Here is an 18,748-nt window from a genome sequence, read left to right as displayed (position 1 = left end):
AGGAAGGCAAAACATGTGATAATTGTCCAGTAAACATTGTCCTTGCTATACCTATCGGTGCATTATGTATTGGACGCGTAATCAGCTCAATCAACTGAATTAGATCTAAGAAAAATCTCAAGTAAATTATAGGGCGGTTGTAATTGGTTGCATGAATAATACCACAAATATAATGTTTCACGTTTTATTTAATAAATTATAAATGCACGTTTCTTATATAATTAAGGCTTATCAATGTATTTTTTTATAATCTATATTGCTACTCCTATGAGTAGCAGACGAGCATGCAGTCCACCTGATGGTAAGTGGCTACTGCCGCCCATGGACATCTGTAATCAACCCCAGATAGGATTAGATATTCCTACCTGAGGTCGGCCACAGATGCGCCGCTACCCCTGAGGACTAAGTTGGAACGCCTCGGAAAAGTCTGTCTCCCTTACCACACCCTTCAAAACGGAACACAGCGGCGCCTAACACTGCTGTTATCTTGTTCAGCAGTGTTTAATGATGCATTTTGTTTTTATTTTTCAAAACTTTGTGGCCATACAATCTTCTGTTTGAGTCATTTAAAATTCTTTAAGAGTTCAGACGTAAACACTCAGTTATTCAAATCACAAATCGACTTTAACTTTAATATAAATAAACATTATGTAATAAATGGCTAAGGCGGTCTTTATTTTTCTTAGTAAACTATTTCCTATTCTAATTGCCTGTTACTAGGAAGTTATAGAGTGCATCACGGTTTAGCTGAGTGGGGTCGTATTTGTCGAGGAGTTCCATGAAGCGGGGCTCGCTCTTCGCTCGGATGCCCAGTAACATCTTGCGGACAACCACCTTCTGCTTCGGTGAACACCTTCCACACGCGGTTTGTATGGTCTCCGGTAATACGCCTGGAATGTAAAAATACCTTTGTTACTACCAAGCAAAACAATTCAGCGATTCATTATGCTATAATAGACGTGATTGTGGTCTTTATTTTATCATATCTCTGTTAATATAAAAAGGTTTCTTTGTTTAACATCCCGCTTAGAACGGGTTCCGTTCCCTATGATATTTAAAAAAAATCTATCCCTCATTTTGTATTACAGACATGTAATGGTGTCCACCTTCACCTCGCTGCCTGGTTTTAACTTAAGTATAACTTTTTTTTTAAATTTACGTTGATTCATTACAAAAGTATATAACTTTTGGGAAATCTACTACGTCACAACGATGTATTCTACCGACCTAAATATTTAAGAAGTTTCAGGTTTTATCTCCTAAGTGTCCGTAGCAACCAAAAAACACTATATTAAGTATAGCTTTTAGGATACTTACGCTTAAAATTCTTGCCATCCTTCGTACAAGGACCCTTCTCCATCACGCACTTGTAGTACGCGAGCAAGATCCTCTCATTCTGAATGATGGAGTCAGCGTTGAAGTTGTCATATCGGTTGTGGAACTGCTGAGCTGAGGACACCACGATCACCGCCAGAGCGCATACACATATCAACCAAGAACGCATGTTTATCTGAAAACATATAAGTTGATCTTCAGTAAAATATTCATCATTACCATCATCACAGTACTGTCATATGACTGGGACCTCCTTTCTCCTTAGAAGGCTTTCTCCTTTAAGGCTTTTCTTACGATGTTCTTTTTAAAAGTTGAAGCAAGTGATAATTATTGTCGTATGTATATTTCGCGAAATCTGGGATTAAATAATTATTGTTTTTAAATAAATAAATGTTTATTTATTTTTTTAAAAGCTTTCTACACTCACAGCCCCACATAAGGATTCCCTGTGTCGTGGGTGCCATGGACACACACATAGACAAATACACAAACACCCAGACCCAGAAACAGAAATCTTAATTCATCATTTAGATATCTATCTGGCCGGGGATCGAACCCGGGACCCTTTGCGCGTCAGACCTGTATGGTGGCCGCTCCGTCACGCGGCGTTTTTGACATCGTAAATAAATTCAAGATAAAGGTTTTAGTTTGCGTCTACTTCAAGCATTATCATGTTAATCCTTATGTTAAACCTACTTGAACTTTTTATAAAAATTAAAACTTTACCATATGGAAAATCACAAAAAATAATCATTTTACAGAATAATTACATATGATGTTAAGTAGTATAATATCTTCCATAGTTGGACCTCAGAAATAAGACCAAGGAAAATATAAAAGTGAAGTAAGTATACATAAGAACATAATTTATATTTATCTCAATGTTTATGTAGTTAATCTCGGTATCACATAAAGTGTTATATACCGGTTAACCGTCAGGAAATTAAATTATTTCCTCCACTCTTTGTTTGTCATCAAAGGAAGCTGGTACTCGTATAATGACAATATGTCATTCTTTGATCCTCTTGAGTAACGTCTATAAGGATATCGGTTATTTTTATAAGGTACACTTAATTTATTTGCATGATATAATCAGGACAATGGCCGCGTTAAGATTACTTAGTGGCCCAAAAACCTCGTTTTTTTTAAATAAGTATCACCCATCTTAAAATATACAGTTTTCCGTTATTCGCAAACGCAGCCGCAAACATGTAAGATATATTATAAAATAATTAATGATCTAAAGGATGTATCAAAAAAGTAATAAAAAAGAAATGCAATCTTTTCCCGATAGTCTCTCACTAATGACGATAAAATTGAATAAAGTTAAGAGAAAAATCTTTTACCTAAATCTGTAAAATATTGAAACCATGAAAGAACTGCCATGCACTCTATAACTTTACTGCAATGCAATTTAAATTCAGTACTTTTATTTAACCTTTTCTAAACCGAAGAAATTTCTAATATTGTCCAGTACGACCTAAGAATAAGAATAGAATAACTTTATTCATAACAAATTTCACTTACAAAACTTTGTAATACAAAAACTTAATTAAAACTAAGTGCAAGTAAATTAAGTGTTGCAACTAGTGCCTAAGCTAGGTTAGACCTGTGTTGTAGTCACCAGTACCTACCCCACCCTACTTCGAATTAACAACATACAAATTGGTAAGACCTAAGACTTCCAATTAAATATTTTTACATTAATTTATTGTGATCCGCAGAATGTAACTTAGGAAATCTAAATCGTTTTTACCCAAATCATAAAGCAATTAACTTTTTTGTAATCTAACTTAATAACAAACAATAAAGGTACATTTGGAAAAACACATTCGAGTCGAAATTCTTTGAAACGTCTTGTTTACGTCTGACATTGAATAAAAACAGGAAAGATGCAACACATTATTATCATTTTAAACATTTTATACAATAAGTTACCTCCAAATTTCACTTACAACAAACAAAACGAAAGAAACCAAATAGTTACGTACGTACAATAGATCGATACTTTCACGGTTACTTGCACGTCACTTTCTAAGTCGGCAAATAAATAGTGATTGTACTTACTTGAAAGTGTCCTTCAGGTACGACGGTCAATGTCGGTATGGGAGCATCTCGGTGAGTGGGGTGTACATTTCTAAAACCAGTCGTGAGGTCGATGTAACGGGCCGCATACAAACGCCCGGAATAAAAGAAAGCGATCCGTGTTTATTGGCCGAATCAAACAACGCACCTTTCGGTTCATTTGTTTGGAGTCAATTATGGTCAAAATTGCTTGTATCTTTACAACTGGTTTCTTAATTTTACTCGAATGTTGACTATGTCCTGGTTAAGATTTGGGTTACTATTACTTACTTTACTATTAGATATTACTAAGCTATCCATATGGAGGTTTGGTTCCGTAGCATTATAAAATATTTAAAACTATATATTTTATCTAAATAGTATTAGTTATCTTAGCAGCTATAGAAGTAGGTATTGTGAAAATGTAAAGACTATATTATGGTCCCAAAGATAGAACTCTGTGAGAGACGGCGGAGGCTTAGTGATAGGGTCCCGTTTTTTCCCTTAGTTACGAAACCCTATACGGTATTATAGTGTCGTAAAAAACGTAATGGGATGACATTTTTTGTCAAAAGAATTTTAAAAAATATTTTCGATACTTTTGTGTGTGAGGGAGTTAGTAAAACTCGTCGTATTAAATCCAATCTGGGTTGAGTGAAATGAGTACATGTTTTTGTGGGCTTACTGCATTTACAGTTTTTTAATTCGGATATGGTGGCAATGCTCTCACTTGTTTTGTAAGGGTTTTGACCTAAATGTTTAATCCTCGAAGAATTTGAGAGTTTAACTCTTACAACCAACGCCATAAGATCATAATTGTCCTTAAAAAATCTATACAACGTATAATATTCCTAATAGAACGTGAATAATATTTGCGCCCCCTTTATCATGATGGCGGCCGAGGCCCAAGAGTTGTAAGTGTAAAGTTGAATTAAAGTTTGTAGACTTTAATTCAACTTTACACTAACCTTCATTACAAAAAATAAGATGCGTCCTAGCCAGGGACTAACTAGAGCGGCAACGCTTTAAGTGCTCAGTAGCGTCGATAAGCAGTCCACTAGATGGTAAGTGGTTACTGCCGCCCATGAACATCTGTAATTAACCCCAAATAAGGCAAAATTCCTACCAGAGGTAGATCACAAATACGTCGCTACCCCTAAGGGCTTAACTGAAATGCATCGAAACCGTATGTCATCACACCCTTCAAACCCCAAAACAGCAGCGTTTAACACTGCTGTTATGAGGCAGAAATAGGTGTGGCGGTGGTGCCGCCGGAGACAAACCATTTAGAGTTCTATCATCTTTAATAGTAGATGCTACTATAGATCACGCAATAGTAGCTAAATGGTGAGCGGCCTTACTGCTAGTAATTATTATAATGTCTTTATATAGCTAGGTATATTATGTACACCCTCGCGATGTTCTCCTTCACAGTTTAAGCTAATGATAATTAATTTCTAACTTTAATAAATCGTGCGTGTCTGGAATTTGATCCTAGGTCCCCCCGATCAAAAGGCCTAGTTTCTTAACCACTATGGAACTCGGAAAATAGACTTTTCTTTTTGTGATCTGCATTATCACCTTAAAAAAAAGAAAGGTTTTCAAAGCTATGTGAAGTACCTAACTACCAATATAGACTTGGCCAGTGCGGTGGGCTATGGCTTAATTCTTCTCATTATGAGAGGAGACCCGTGCCCAGCAATGGAACAGTAATAGGTTGATGATGATTATGTACATAATCATTTTACGAAGAACTGACAATACTTATTTATACTATCACATAAAATGATAACGCTGCATGAATATTTTCTGAATGTAGATCATCACGAAATTGCAGTAGATTATTTTTAATCGACTATATTGATAGTAATCCTTTGTATAACTATAATACTTAATTTTCCATTTACATTGATCGAGTTTGAAATTAGTTTGTTATTATTTTCAGTGATATATTTTTGATTACTGAACAAATTTAATATTTTTTATTAAAATGTCTACTTCCGGTATAATTTAGTATAAATGTACACAAAGAGTTCATATGGCGTAGTTTAGATATAATCCTACAGATTTCTGTATAGTTCAACCTCGATGGTACCACCGCTACACCAGGTTACACACTACACCAGGCCCCATAACAAAATTATTAAGTGCTGCTGTGTGGTAAGAGAGACATACTCATCTAAGGTGTTCCAACTAATCCTTCAGGGTAGCAACGCATCAGTGGCCGAGCTTTTGACCTTGGGTCGATTACAGTACCCTTATTAGGAGTTTTTACCTGATCAGGGCCCCTAGCGGATTGTGTCAGAACTAGGAAGTCGTATGGGCCAATACGTATACAAATACCAAAACAGTCATATTTGTCGAAACGTAAAATCTCCTGGTAAGGGTACTGATGTACCTACATATGCGACAGTAGATTCTACGAAATAAAAATTTGTCGCAGTCTAACTACAAAGTCCTTTAACAATTTATGTTATTTACTTCAGGTAGACTAGACAATCTAAGCATGTCTATCTTCGGTGTAGTCATAATAGCGATCGCAGCGCCCCTAGCGGCGGGTTACGACGAGATGTTTGACAAAATGGACATCGACAAGATATTGGCCAACGATGCGCTCTTCACCGAGTATGTCGAATGCTTCGTCGACAAGGGTCCTTGTAAGGCAGAACTTGCTGTTGAATTTAAAAGTAAGTGCAATAAGAAGTCTTGTCTTTCGACTCTTAGTAACTGTAGTATTTTTTGTTCAACATTTGGAAAAAAATCCAATTCAATCTACCTTTCCAAAACGTTTATTCAGTTACAGGTAGGCTGGAATATATTTTTTAGAAAATTAAGTATTATCCTTCTACTGTTTCTACTGTAATTATGATATGTCTTATATTTTGTGAATGCGTACATACATGCATGCGTACGAGCGTGTGTGCGCGCGGGTGTATATGTGTGTGTGTGTTTATATGGTTGTATGGTTATGGTTGATTTAACAATATTATTTAGAAAAATATTATTCCTTAATTAATATTTTCTCTTTTCTAGAAATTATTCCAGAAATAATAAAAGAGGCTTGTGAAAAATGCACAACTGTACAGAAGAGTAACGTAAGAAAATTTATAAACGCGATGTATAAACGGATACCTCATAAGGCAATTGCACTTCATCTGAAACACGACCCGACAGGAGAACATGAACCCAAGTTCTTAGCTTTTCTCCACGCCAAAGATGACTAAGGAAACATGACTGCGTTATCGATCATTTGACTGTGACACGAAATATTTCTTGTATGATCTACTTTTGGACTTTAATAGTAATAAAATTATGGTTAGAAAACTGAAAACCACGCTAAAATCGCACGAGGAAAATCGTTAATCCTGGCTATCCTGATGAATGGGACAAAATTATTAAAATCGTGTAATTTAATCGGTTTTTGAGAAGTGTTCAAAATTTTAAAATAATTGGACCGTTCAAAATGGGTAAAAATTTAGTTCAAAGATTCCGATACATACAAACAGGTCAAGCTAATAAAATCGAAGTAAAAACTATGGACAAATACATTTCTTTCAATTTCAATTCAATTTCATTTTCTTTTAATAAATTGCATGAGTTAAAATACCACATTTAAGATCCAGCAATGATAGCCTAGTCGGTTGAAACTTTTAGTAGCATAGTGAGCACAAAACAACGGCAGAAAGATGAAGGCAGTGACGACTGTGGCGATGATTCCTAAGAAGTCAATTTAGAAAGAGTTTATATGCATCATAGATTAGTAAAGATTACTCACTCCTAACAAGAACATGTAACCAGTTTTAACAATTGAAATTGTCACCGTCATCTATTTTCGAAATGTAGTTTTTAGATCATTAATGAATGAATCGATATTTCTCCACACTTTTTCGATTTCGAGTTTTTGCACCACTTAACTGCGCATGTCGGCATTGTTCCACCTAAATTACACCATGACAGCCATCAAATGGCTGACAATTATGTCAGCCATTTGAGCCATTTAATGCCTTCCTTCAATTACAAGATATCTACACTTATCTATGATATGCATTATAACTATAATTCCAAAGAGCAGTTGGGGTTGTTCTTTTTTATTTGTTCTTTGTTTTCAATAAACTTTAATACAGTTGTGTGTAATTAACTTATGAACTTTTAACCTATAGCTTAGGTTTATGGTTAGTTAACTGGAACTTAACTCTATGTAATAATTCCGAACTATTTATAAGTAATTAAATGATAATCGAATGGAATTATTTCTTGAATAGTTATGACAAATGACGATATGCGGTTACAAATAAAAACTAGATTCATGGTGTTTTAACAACTAGTTTGGTTTGTTTACAACAAGCAAGGGATTAATTTATTTGCGGTTAGATCTACTGGCTATAAAGTTGTTTATCATTGTGGTTCTATCTCTGAGATCGAAATGGAACATCTAACTGAGAGTCGCAAGCAAAAATGCTCAAAGCAAATTAATTCTGTTTAAATAATAGAGAAGTGACGAACGAGCATAAAGTCCACCATGGTGAGTGGCTAGTGCTGCCCATGGACATCTGTAATTAACCTCAAATAGGATTAGAGTTCTAGTTAAGATCAGCTACATTTGCATTATTACCCATGTGGACTAAGTTATTACGCCTCGAATAAGTATGTCTCTATTACCACTTACCACACCTTGGAACACAGCAGCACTTAAAACTGCTATTATTACACAGTACGTACCTATGGCGGTAGTGTCATTGAAGTCAAATCACAAAGCGTTCAACCACCTCTAACAGTCCTCTAGTCAATCTATCTATTGCATGTTTTAGATCAAAATATAGGATGCAGACTGTTATAACTGATTATATATTAGAAAGCTTCATATTTAAAATCTGTTATCGCATCTTTGAAATTAGATCAGATTTATACCGCTATTCGTCAGTAAAAGATGAGGCGATGGTGCCGTTAAGAATTGTTAAGCCATGTTTTATAAACTTATAATAATTCGCCAAGTACGAGTCGAACTCGCACATGGAGGCTTCCGTATCACCAAATATTTATTATTTTTATTCATTTTATTATTTTCAACAATACTTAGTTATATGACACCAAAATAGATGGCGTTGGGGCGATGATGAATGATACGTAAATAACGTATTATAAAATTAAAATAACTGTTTTAAAATATGTTTTATGATTCTTATTTGTATTTATTATAATACCAGTTATAGAAATAAACGGATTGTAAAAATTTCAACCGTCTTTCTAGTACGGTTTAACAGTTATATCGAAAAAATCCGGTTTGTTGTATGGGGTCCCTTTAATATTCAACTTTATTTTATTTTTAGTATTTGTTGTTATAGCGGCCACCGTTATGCTTCTTTTGTAAAAATCATGTCTCTTTCTATTACGGTTCCGGAGATATAGCCCTGTGACTAACTGACAGATGGAAATACAGCGAAGTCTTAGTAATAGGGTTCCGTTTTTACCCTTTTGGTACGGAACCCTAAAAGTAAATAGTAACAGTAATGGCAGCCACACACGATACAGTATACTTGCGCAAGCTTGGACTTGTACAAATTCACGTATTTCGGAGGCGACCACAAACGGCTCAAGCATGCTTGCACAAATATCATTTCACTGATATTCGTACAAGCGTGCGTACCTGCTCCATTTAAAACAATATCATTTTTTGAAAGTGAGCTACCTGGTTGTGTTGTTTTGTGCTATGGATGATGCAGTGGCAATAGTTGGCTTTATTTTAGCTACAAAAAAAACTGAAAACTCACAAGAGAAATCGAACAAAGACATGGCCAAAGACATGGCTCATTTCTGTAAATATTTATAAATTCTTCCATAATATCGCGAACTCCATGTCACTCGGAAGTCTCGTTCATTTTGGCGCAAAAACGACGTGCGTACGTGTAGGTGGACAGGTCCAGAACAGTACTGAAACTTGCCCACACACGTTCATGTAAACTTGCGCAAACCCAAATTTGCACAAGTTGAGAATTGAAATTTGGAACTTTTTAAAGAACTTGTGCAAGTGAACAACTTGCGCAATTATCTTCCAACACACGATATAGTATACTTGCGCAAGTCCAATCTTGCGCAAGTATACTGTAGCGTGTGTGGCTGCCATTACTCAAGTTAAAAGGGGATAAAAGTCAAACGTTACAGCTCTTGCTTTCAATGTAACTAGGTAATCTAGGTAAATAAATAAGTTTTGCTCGCCAAAAACGGTAAATTTGTTCTCGATGCACCTATGAGTAATTCGTGACCACATTTTCAATTCCTCTTTGTTACATAGAATAGAAAAGTATAACTACATAATAAGTACCTTGTTTTTTTTTTCTTTCAAAAACCTTCAAACCTTCAAAAGGTACCCGACGACGTGGGAGCGACGCCAGGTTATGTGGGATTTTTACCGCACTAAAACCCCCCCGTGGCCGTCCTCGGCGCTTTTTGGAGAACTCCGGGATCTCCGACGGAACACAACCGGAGTCCTACAAACATAATAAGTACCTACGTATCTCTACGTATACTCGTAGGTAACAGTCGCGGTTGTTTCAGTATTACCATGCTCAGTCAGCATTATAATTGCGTATGGTTCGATTTGTTCCATACAAATTGAAAATAAAAACTAATATATAAACGTTGTTCATGCCTATAATTGGCACTCATACGAGTCTTATTATTATGAATAATTCTATAGTGCACTACTAAGTACTATATTATGTATTGTGTGTGTTGCTGTTGGCATGTAAATAAATAAATTAATATCTAAGTATCTACTTGTTTTGTACACCAAACTTCTTAATACATAAAAACACAGCAAAAAGTACGAAATTTATATTAATAAAATCGAAATACAAATTTTACCGTTGCTTTTTGTTGTAGAATTGTTTTGTTTTAGCAAAATTGAAAAGTTGTTGCAACGGCATGTACCGTCGACTCAGAATTTGTAACGTATCTTGATACTTCAGTTTTTCTTTTGGAGTGCAGTTACTGCAAGATGTACTCAGCATTTCTATGACGTCATCTGAAATATTAAACATGCAATTACTTCAAAAACAAGTGCTAGAAATTAATGGTATACATCCTCCTCCTTGCGTCGATGTCCTTAATGCTGAGGGTCGAGACCCCCTCCACGGATCACCATATCCCGGACAATATTGCGCCAACGTTGCCGGTTCTCAGCAACGTGGATGGCTTCATGCATCTTGCTATTAAGAGTGGTGCGGATTTGATCCGACCAGCGCATCGAACTACGTCCGCGTAGTCTCTTTCCCTGGACTTTGCCGGTGATGACTATCTTCTGGAGATTGTCGCTACTCTTCCGGGCAATATGGCCAAAATACTAAAGGACTCGCTGCAGGCAGATGGTAGAAAGTCTAGTTGAGATTTTGAGATTCTTGAGTACTGACACATTAGTTTTCATAGCTGTACTGAATGATATACCTACATACATACACACCAGTTTTACACTGCTTTAAATTTATAGGACATCTTCGTAATGACAAGGCAAACAATTAGATGCACAACAGTGCACCTGATGGTAAGTGCCTGCTGGCTACCCATGGTGCCATGGACATTTGTAAAATCCCCAGATATTCCAGATTAGATTCCTACCTGTGGTTATCTACAGATGCGTTACTGTCCCTGAGGGCTAAGTTGAAATGCCTCGGAAAAGGATGTCACCCAACCTTTAAACTAGAATAGGTACAACAGCGCTCAACACTGCTGTTATCAGGCAGAAATAGACGTGGGGGTGATATCTCTGTTGTCGAATTATAAAATGTTCTATCACCTTCAAAGCTAGCTTCTGGTTTTAAAAACTTACTTTTAATCTCCTTATCTTTTGAAGTAACGCAATTATTTTCATCTAAAATGCAGTCATAAAATAATTGTGCACGAGTTTCGTTCGACAATATGGTGTTTATATCGAATTTTTCGTAATTATTTTTCTTGCACAAAATGCTACTTAGGTTCACCGTGAGGATAATATAAAAATATAAAACATTGAACATTTTGACCGAATTTGCAAATACTACACGACTATTTCACTTATGACTGTTACTTATTAATGAAGTTAGAACAATAGGCCTACTTTGATCGTAAAATATGCCTATTCAAAGAGCTATTGTTAATTGTTTGAGAACAAAGAGAAAATATGTCGCAAATTATGTATTAAGCACTTTATTTCTCCTCAATTTAAAATTTTATTTTCTTTTTAAATTCTTTTTTTTTTCAAAATACTTCATAAAAAGAAAAGGTCAGTGTTTTATGTGAGAAATAAGTTATTATCTGAGATTATTTTTTGTTTGAAAGTTTATTTATTTATATAATCCTGTGGTAAACGCATAGAAGTAAGTAAAATAAAAAAGTGCCTTCAAAATCTAGTTCTATTTAGAATATTAAGTCATTCGGTACAAAATCTCGTAAATAATAATATTGCTCTGACTCTACTATCATTCGAACGCCGTAACAAACTGAATTGTGTAATTTCCTGACTCAAAATATTGCTGACACATAACACACAGGAGTAAATAAGTAACTATTCTTGTATTACATATAAAGATAACTATATATATTTAAGTGCTAGTATTACATGTGTTATTTATGTTAGTTCCAATAGAAAGTATAAATAAAAACGCAAAATAAATCATATTAAGATGATGTCATATTTGTGATGTGATCATATTTGTGATAGTTTCAGCTCTATAGCAATTAAAAAGTCAACAACAGTGTGCAATGGCAAATTACGCAGGCGTTATTAATATTATTTTTGCCAGTTTGAAATAAAATTTGAAAAAATATAAATATTACTTCAAAGTGAAACTCAGCACCATTTTAGCAAAAGGGTAAAAGATAAAAAAAGTTGCTTTATACTGTTTTTACCTCTCATGAAGATTCCTTATCTTGTGTATCATAAACATAATAATATGATGACACACAAGCATGAATATAAAAACACCCAGCCCTGACCCAGGGCATAAACCCAAATTTGTCAATTGAAAACCTGCTCGGGATCAAACCTAGAACCTATAGTATAGTATATAGATAGTAGACCAGTATGGTAATTGGCATTCAGATAATCTATAATTGAGTTATTGAGATGAGTAACCGATGGTGTAATTTCTTCGGTACTTGCATTTAAATAAGTAATTCTAGAACATAGACTTAAGCAATTACAGATAATAACTGTTTTCCCACGTTTTTCCTGTCATGATCTACAAGGAACAACAATGATGCCGGTCATTGTTAAAAAATTGTGATATTATCCTTGCTCTAAAGTAATCTGCTCATTTCAGGCTTATTGTCTTATATATAAGCACTGGACATCGGCTGGTGGAGTGTTTTCCGTCTTTGTGTTATCAGGGTACGTGTTTTGTTTATTAATTTTGATCATATTTATCATATCATCTATAAATAGGTACATAGTATCATCTTCAGTTCAACATTAAGGTTTTTTTACTTGAGCCTCTGGCTGTCACTATTCATTAAGTTTATGAAGATTTCTGCACAATCTAGAGTTTTTTTAGCTCCGAGAGTGAAAGAATTATACATAGATAAGTATAGATATCTCACCGCCTTGTAATTCAAGGAAGCCATTAAAAGGCTGACAAAATTGACAGCTGTTTAATGGCTGTCATGGTGTAATTTACGCGGAATCACGAAATCAAAGATAAAGTGCGGAGAAATATCGTTTCATTCGTAAATGATCTAAAAAATAATTTTCTTTTTAAATATTTTTCAAACTCGAAAATAGATGACAGTGACAATTTCAATTTTCAAAACTGATTACATTTTCTCGTTAGGAGTGAGTAATCTTTACTAATCTATGGGATTATACGAAAGATCTATTAGAATATATAGGTACCATCATGTTGAATAAAATCATTTGGAAATGGAACAATAAAGTCGAATAGTCGTGCCAATATTTATATTTATATCTGTGCTATATTAAATCTTCGTATTTACATATAAATAATAAAATTTTCGTTACCTATGTCTCCAATCTTCTAAAATGTCTACGGGTTAGAAACATAATAATGCACATAATTAAGACTTTTGTGTATTTTGCCAATAAATGCTACATAAGCAATGCTACATGGCAATAAGATCAGCAGCACTAGATCAATCTAAATATATATAACTCAAAGGTGACTGACTGACATAGTGATCTATCAACGCACAGCCCAAACCACTGGACGGATCGGGCTGATACTTGGCCTGCAGGTAGATGTTATGACGTAGGCATCGGCTAAGAAAGGATTTTGATCAATTCTACCCCCAAGGGGATAAAATAGGGGATAAAAATATTACTTCTTAACGCGAGCGAAGCCGCGGGCATAAGCTCGTGAGATATAAAAAACTATTTATATAGTTTATTAGATCATTGCAGTAGATATGATAATAAAGTACAACATTAGGTTAAAAAATCAATAAATTCCTCAATGAACTATTATAAAAACCTTGATCTTGATAAAACAATAACAATGTAGTATAAACTAGAAATATTAGATTCCAGAATAAAAATATATTATAAAATGATACGGTTGGAATGACGCTAATAGCCATGGAGGTCGAAATAGTCACGAGTGACTTCATATTGAGTTTATATTATTTATTTACCATTTATTAAGTTGTATTTATTTGTATTAACTTACATTATGTGCTGTAATTCTCATTATATTCTGATTACATTGAAATTGCAATGTAAGAGGTCACTGCTTATAAACATCTGTAACCAATTTCTCATTATCCTTACTAATATTATAAATCCGAAAGTAACTCTGTCTGTCTGTTTGTCTGTCTGGTTGTCTCTTCTTCACGCCCAAACCACTGAACTGATTTTAATGAAATTTTGTACAAAAATAGCCTGAGACCCGAGAAAGGACATATGATAGTTTTTATCCCGGAAATCCCACGGGAATTAGGGATAGCGATCTAAGATCGATTAATCGGAGAATCGATCTTTTGGACCCAAAACATCGATTATTTTAATCGATATTAGTAAGGTTTGAATCTTAAACTATGCATTTGATCAAGTGATGATCTTTAGCAAAGTTGAAGGTACGAATTTTCAGTTTCATGTATGTTAGCATGTTATATTATTTCTTTTAAACGCGGGCGAAGCCGCGGGCAAAAACTAGTATAATATGGGTTCTACCTGAAACCAGTCGTAGATGCGTTGTAGCTTCTGAGGACTAAGAAGGTATTCATATGTACCTGAGTCAACCGGCATCCATACCCTTTACAATAAAACCCAAGAACTGCTTAACGTTAAAAATTCAAAATATACCTACGCTAATTGCTATTATTTGCTGTCTACCTACCTACCTCTTTTATTATTCACGATTTTTAATGCTAAGTGCTTTATTAATTTTTTCTCTTCTATCATTCAGATGCAGTCCAAATTTACTTTTTTTTTTACCTATAGTTATAGAAACAAATAAGTAAGTATATACTTACTCATTAAAATTTACTCTTATGAAGAAAACATGTTGTGCTTGACTTAAAAATAAAATTGTTATTGCGTCGGTCCTCATGGTCATGGACCTATGTAATTGTCCACAATAATTTTATGAAGAATCGACTGAATCGACTGAACTTATTAAAAGTAATATAATATTTAATCGCTCTATGAATATCCTGTAAGTACCATATAAATTACAAATAGATTTTAGAGAGATTTTGTTAGACCATCGATAGTAACCCTTCTGATGATGATATGAAGTTACATTTTCCGAAACATGTTCTAAATTTGAAATTGCTTTGATATAGTTTTGAAATGATGGATTTTTGATTACTAAACAATGTTTTATGCCAAAAATGAGTTCCGGTATCCGGTGTGGGTTACTATAAATATGTAGAACAAGTTCATTATGTATAGTTTGGACCGGAACATATAACAAAAACGCACAGGTACTTATCGAAAATTCATATTTAGTTGGCATTCTTCGAAATTTATTGAAAATTACCTTTTTTGAAAGTGAACAACGTATAGTAATTGTTCCTGTTAGATTATTATTAGAAATTTCTGTCCAACTTTATTTTAAACATGTACAGCGTTTATGCTTCAGTTAATCTTGAAAATACATTAAAATAATTCTGAATAAAATTAATTATAATTTACGTACTGCATCTTTAAATGTGACATGATCTCTATTGTCTAAGTACGCTTGTAGAGTTACACTCAAAGATTTTCGACCTTTTCACCATCCTACATATTTATTTACATTATTTTTAAGTCGCAATATATGTAAATTATAAATGTAAATACAGATTATACCTAAACGATAAAATTTTTGAAAAATGTATATTTAAAAAAAATTTCAGATCCATCACTACTAAGATCATCCATCATAAGTCTATCATTAGTAAGACCATCTTTAATAAATTGAAAATTTTATTTTAGGTAGAGTCCTTTCAGCTCAAGAATGTTTGTCCTTGGCCTGGCCATTATAGCGCTCGCAGCGCCCCTGGCGGCGGGTTACGACGAGATGTTTGACAAAATTGACATCGACAAGATACTGGCAGACGATGCGCTCTTCACCGAGTATGTCGAGTGCTTCCTCGACAAGGGTCCTTGTAAGGCAGAACTTGCTGTTGAATTTAAAAGTAAGTGCACATAATAACAATTTATAAGTATTAAAAATGCAAATATTTTTTTTGTTGAAACACTTCTCATATACCTTTCTGTGACACCTATCGAGTCATAAATCGATAGAAAAAAATATTAGGAAAGAAATAAGCATGAAGCAAGAGCATTTGTACAACTCAGTTTCTGTAATATTTTTTTTCCAAGTTTGTCTTATACAGCGTGTGTTAGTTAGTATAAAAGCTCTTTTATTGCTCCATATAGCTCAATATACCGATATAAGTACATTTAATTCGAATACGATAGTGAAATGAGCTTAAAAATATTTGCAAATATTGATGTTGAAATAATTTAATTTTTTCTCTTTTCTAGAAATAATCCCAGAAATAATATCAGAGGCCTGTGGCAAATGCACAACTGAACAGAAGGGCAAAGTAAGGAAATTAGTTAACGCCCTATATGAACAGAAACCGAATAAGGCGATTGCATTCCACCAAAAATATGATCCCACAGGCGAATACGAACCTAAGTTCTCAGCCTTCTTGCTTGCCAAAGATGACTAAAGAATCATGACTGTTTTCGATCATGTTGACTGTAACACCAAATTATTTTTAAGATATTGGCTATGTTTTTGGATCTTAGTTGTATGAACTATGTGGAGTATACTTACTTAATATTTATTTTTAAATAAATTGCATGTCCCGACATAGTGTTTCATTTTTCTCTGTGTGCAAATATCCTGTATGAAAAGGAAAATTATAATGTGCTTTACTTATCGTTAAAACAAGATACAACCTTAATTCAAATAAAAAAGTGTAGGTTTGGAATTAATAAGATATGAAAGTGATAGATGCCTTTGTGGTTCGACTTCAGAGGCACAACCGCCACACCTATTCCTGTCTAAAAGCAAGCAAGTAATAGCAGCAATATATCCCTGATTGGAGGGTGAGGGTAAACATACTTTTCCGAGGCGTTCCTGTTTAGTCCTCAGGGTTAGCAACGCAAGGTTTTAAAACTTATCTGGGGGGTTACAACCATCTCTTAACACAATATTATTTTAATCATACTTTTTTTTGCAGGAAATTTTTCTTTTTAAGGTAAATATGACAATTTCAGTTGGTTTTATACAATGAATAAGCGAAAAATTAATAAGGGTTTAAGTTTGTTCAACTGTGTATGACGGAATTTTTTACTGTTTTAAAGAGGAAATAATACTTTCCTAAACTATGATGGTTTTTAAAAGATGGTGGTAGGCCTCCTGGACTTGATTATACATATCCATGAGCGACAGTAGCCACTTACCACTAGGTGGATTACATGCTCCTTTGCTACTTCTACATTATAAAAAAATATACAATTATATAAATTTACTTTAAATGAAGATCTTGTCTATAAGTATGGTCATTATAGTTGAAGCCGCAAATTAGTCTTCAAATGTTTAAAATAAGAAATTATTCATAGAATAACATTTGTAATTTCTGGCACATTTTATTCAATGTTGTCATACGACTTCCTTGTTACAAGGAAAAACGGACACAATGGTCAATTGTACCTTGTACCTTACACGGACAATGTCTGGATAAGTATCAGGCTTACAATGACGATGACTTATAATTGATCACGCGATGTTCCGCGTATGACAAATCAGATTATTAAAAAACATTATATTTAGATTTAATCATCCAACCCGTGAGTACTATAGTTAAAGGTATTTTGTAATACAACACGAAAACGAAATTATAGTTCACTCAACAAAATAGCCCGTTGTATCTTTGGGTTAGATATAAAAAAGTAGTTTGTTTTCCGCGGATTCAGCTCGCAAGATTATAACCTTAAAGATTGGTACGGTAGCTGGTACCGTTACTAGACCTCAACCTCGAAGCCAGCGGGCAGCGGAGAAGTAAGACGACAGGAGCTTCACGTTTCTCGTGTTCTCAAAGACAGTGTGCGTGACGACATAACACTGCAATACCTAGCAATCCGGCCGCTGCCTTCAGGACCGGTCTCTATCAAAGTGGAGACGACCAGAGCAAAGAAGATACCCTTTCTTCGGTGGATATCATTCAGCGGAGAGGTGAGCCGTGTGCGCACTACCCGCTCGCCCCACAACGCTGGCCATCAAAAGCTTGCGCTAAACTAGCTCCGCTACGCTGTAACCAGCTCAAACCTTCGCATTGGTCGTAAAACTTCACCCGCTATGTCATTCGTCTTCGCATATCTTCGTTCTACTCCGCTTTGATGTAAACCAGCCCTCAAAAACAGGTCTGGTGCTAAGCCGCTGTCGCGCTGTCACCACTGCCGCTTCACTGCCCGCTGACTTCGAGATAAATCCTTAATCGAGTTACCGTTATCCACAGTAAACGACCAAATAACGGGTAACATAAATGAAAACAAGTTCTGATTACAATTTTAAAATGATGACACTTATAAAGAATTATAATAAAAGTGTCACATTTTTTCTTACTTTTATTTATATGTTGTGGTCTGAGTTCATATATAGTTCATTATCGTTCAGCAACTTCCGATTTTAATGTATATGCCATACATACATACAAACAGTGAAACACACAGACGATACGAAATTATCAAAAAACAAGACTATGCGGACACAATAGACACATAAAATTAGTCAAACATGAATTATTGCTCAAATCCCATAGCAATATGACGTATCGATCCGGAACATTGCGCAGTGTCGCAGTTTATACGAAATCATTATACAACGGCTTACGTCAGAGTGCAGTGCGCAACTCGGCCTCGCGG

At 34.7% G+C, this 18,748-nt stretch overlaps 3 protein-coding genes across 5 annotated transcripts; 2 read left to right on the top strand and 1 right to left on the bottom strand.

Moving 5' to 3' along the window:
* Positions 1-170: 170 nt before the first annotated feature.
* Positions 171-3,536, bottom strand: LOC140752153 (ejaculatory bulb-specific protein 3-like). The gene is made up of 3 exons (XM_073086340.1): positions 3,403-3,536; positions 1,318-1,510; positions 171-890 (listed from the first exon to the last, which is right to left on the bottom strand). Exons 2-3 carry the CDS (start codon positions 1,502-1,504, stop codon positions 703-705), a joined length of 375 nt encoding a protein of 124 aa, XP_072942441.1. The 5' UTR covers positions 1,505-1,510; positions 3,403-3,536; the 3' UTR covers positions 171-702.
* Positions 2,960-6,670, top strand: LOC140752150 (ejaculatory bulb-specific protein 3-like). Of its 3 annotated transcripts, none has more exons than XM_073086337.1 (3): positions 2,960-3,003; positions 5,886-6,086; positions 6,433-6,670. In XM_073086337.1, the coding sequence occupies exons 2-3, from the start codon at positions 5,906-5,908 to the stop codon at positions 6,621-6,623; spliced, it is 372 nt and encodes a 123-aa protein (XP_072942438.1). In that variant the 5' UTR covers positions 2,960-3,003; positions 5,886-5,905; the 3' UTR covers positions 6,624-6,670. The 3 variants fall into 3 exon arrangements, with proteins under 3 accessions (XP_072942438.1, XP_072942436.1, XP_072942437.1); XM_073086335.1 differs by lacking the exon at positions 2,960-3,003 and adding an exon at positions 3,225-3,453; XM_073086336.1 differs by lacking the exon at positions 2,960-3,003 and adding an exon at positions 3,424-3,599.
* A 5,938-nt stretch (positions 6,671-12,608) lies between these two features.
* LOC140752373 (ejaculatory bulb-specific protein 3-like) lies at positions 12,609-16,690 on the top strand. Its single transcript, XM_073086646.1, has 3 exons — positions 12,609-12,760; positions 15,803-16,005; positions 16,358-16,690. The coding sequence occupies exons 2-3, from the start codon at positions 15,825-15,827 to the stop codon at positions 16,546-16,548; spliced, it is 372 nt and encodes a 123-aa protein (XP_072942747.1). The 5' UTR covers positions 12,609-12,760; positions 15,803-15,824; the 3' UTR covers positions 16,549-16,690.
* Positions 16,691-18,748: the final 2,058 nt, after the last annotated feature.

Source organism: Epargyreus clarus, unplaced genomic scaffold, assembly GCF_041222505.1.
Source record: "Epargyreus clarus isolate Ecla_fem2 unplaced genomic scaffold, WU_Ecla_fem_2.2 ptg000024l, whole genome shotgun sequence".
Classification (NCBI taxonomy): Eukaryota; Metazoa; Arthropoda; class Insecta; order Lepidoptera; family Hesperiidae; genus Epargyreus; species Epargyreus clarus.
This window is presented reverse-complemented; position numbering and strand designations above follow the sequence as displayed.

Coding starts and splice junctions, on each gene's coding strand:
- LOC140752153 (XM_073086340.1), bottom strand. CDS start 1,504: ATGCGTTCTTGGTTGATATGTGTATGCGCTCTGGCGGTGATCGTGGTG. Junction 891..1,317: donor GGATGGCAAGAATTTTAAGC/GTAAGTATCCTA, acceptor TTTACATTCCAG/GCGTATTACCGGAGACCATA.
- LOC140752150 (XM_073086335.1), top strand. CDS start 3,432: ATGTCGGTATGGGAGCATCTCG. Junction 3,454..5,885: donor GTCGGTATGGGAGCATCTCG/GTGAGTGGGGTG, acceptor TATTTACTTCAG/GTAGACTAGACAATCTAAGC. Junction 6,087..6,432: donor ACTTGCTGTTGAATTTAAAA/GTAAGTGCAATA, acceptor TCTCTTTTCTAG/AAATTATTCCAGAAATAATA.
- LOC140752373 (XM_073086646.1), top strand. CDS start 15,825: ATGTTTGTCCTTGGCCTGGCCATTATAGCGCTCGCAGCGCCCCTGGCG. Junction 16,006..16,357: donor ACTTGCTGTTGAATTTAAAA/GTAAGTGCACAT, acceptor TCTCTTTTCTAG/AAATAATCCCAGAAATAATA.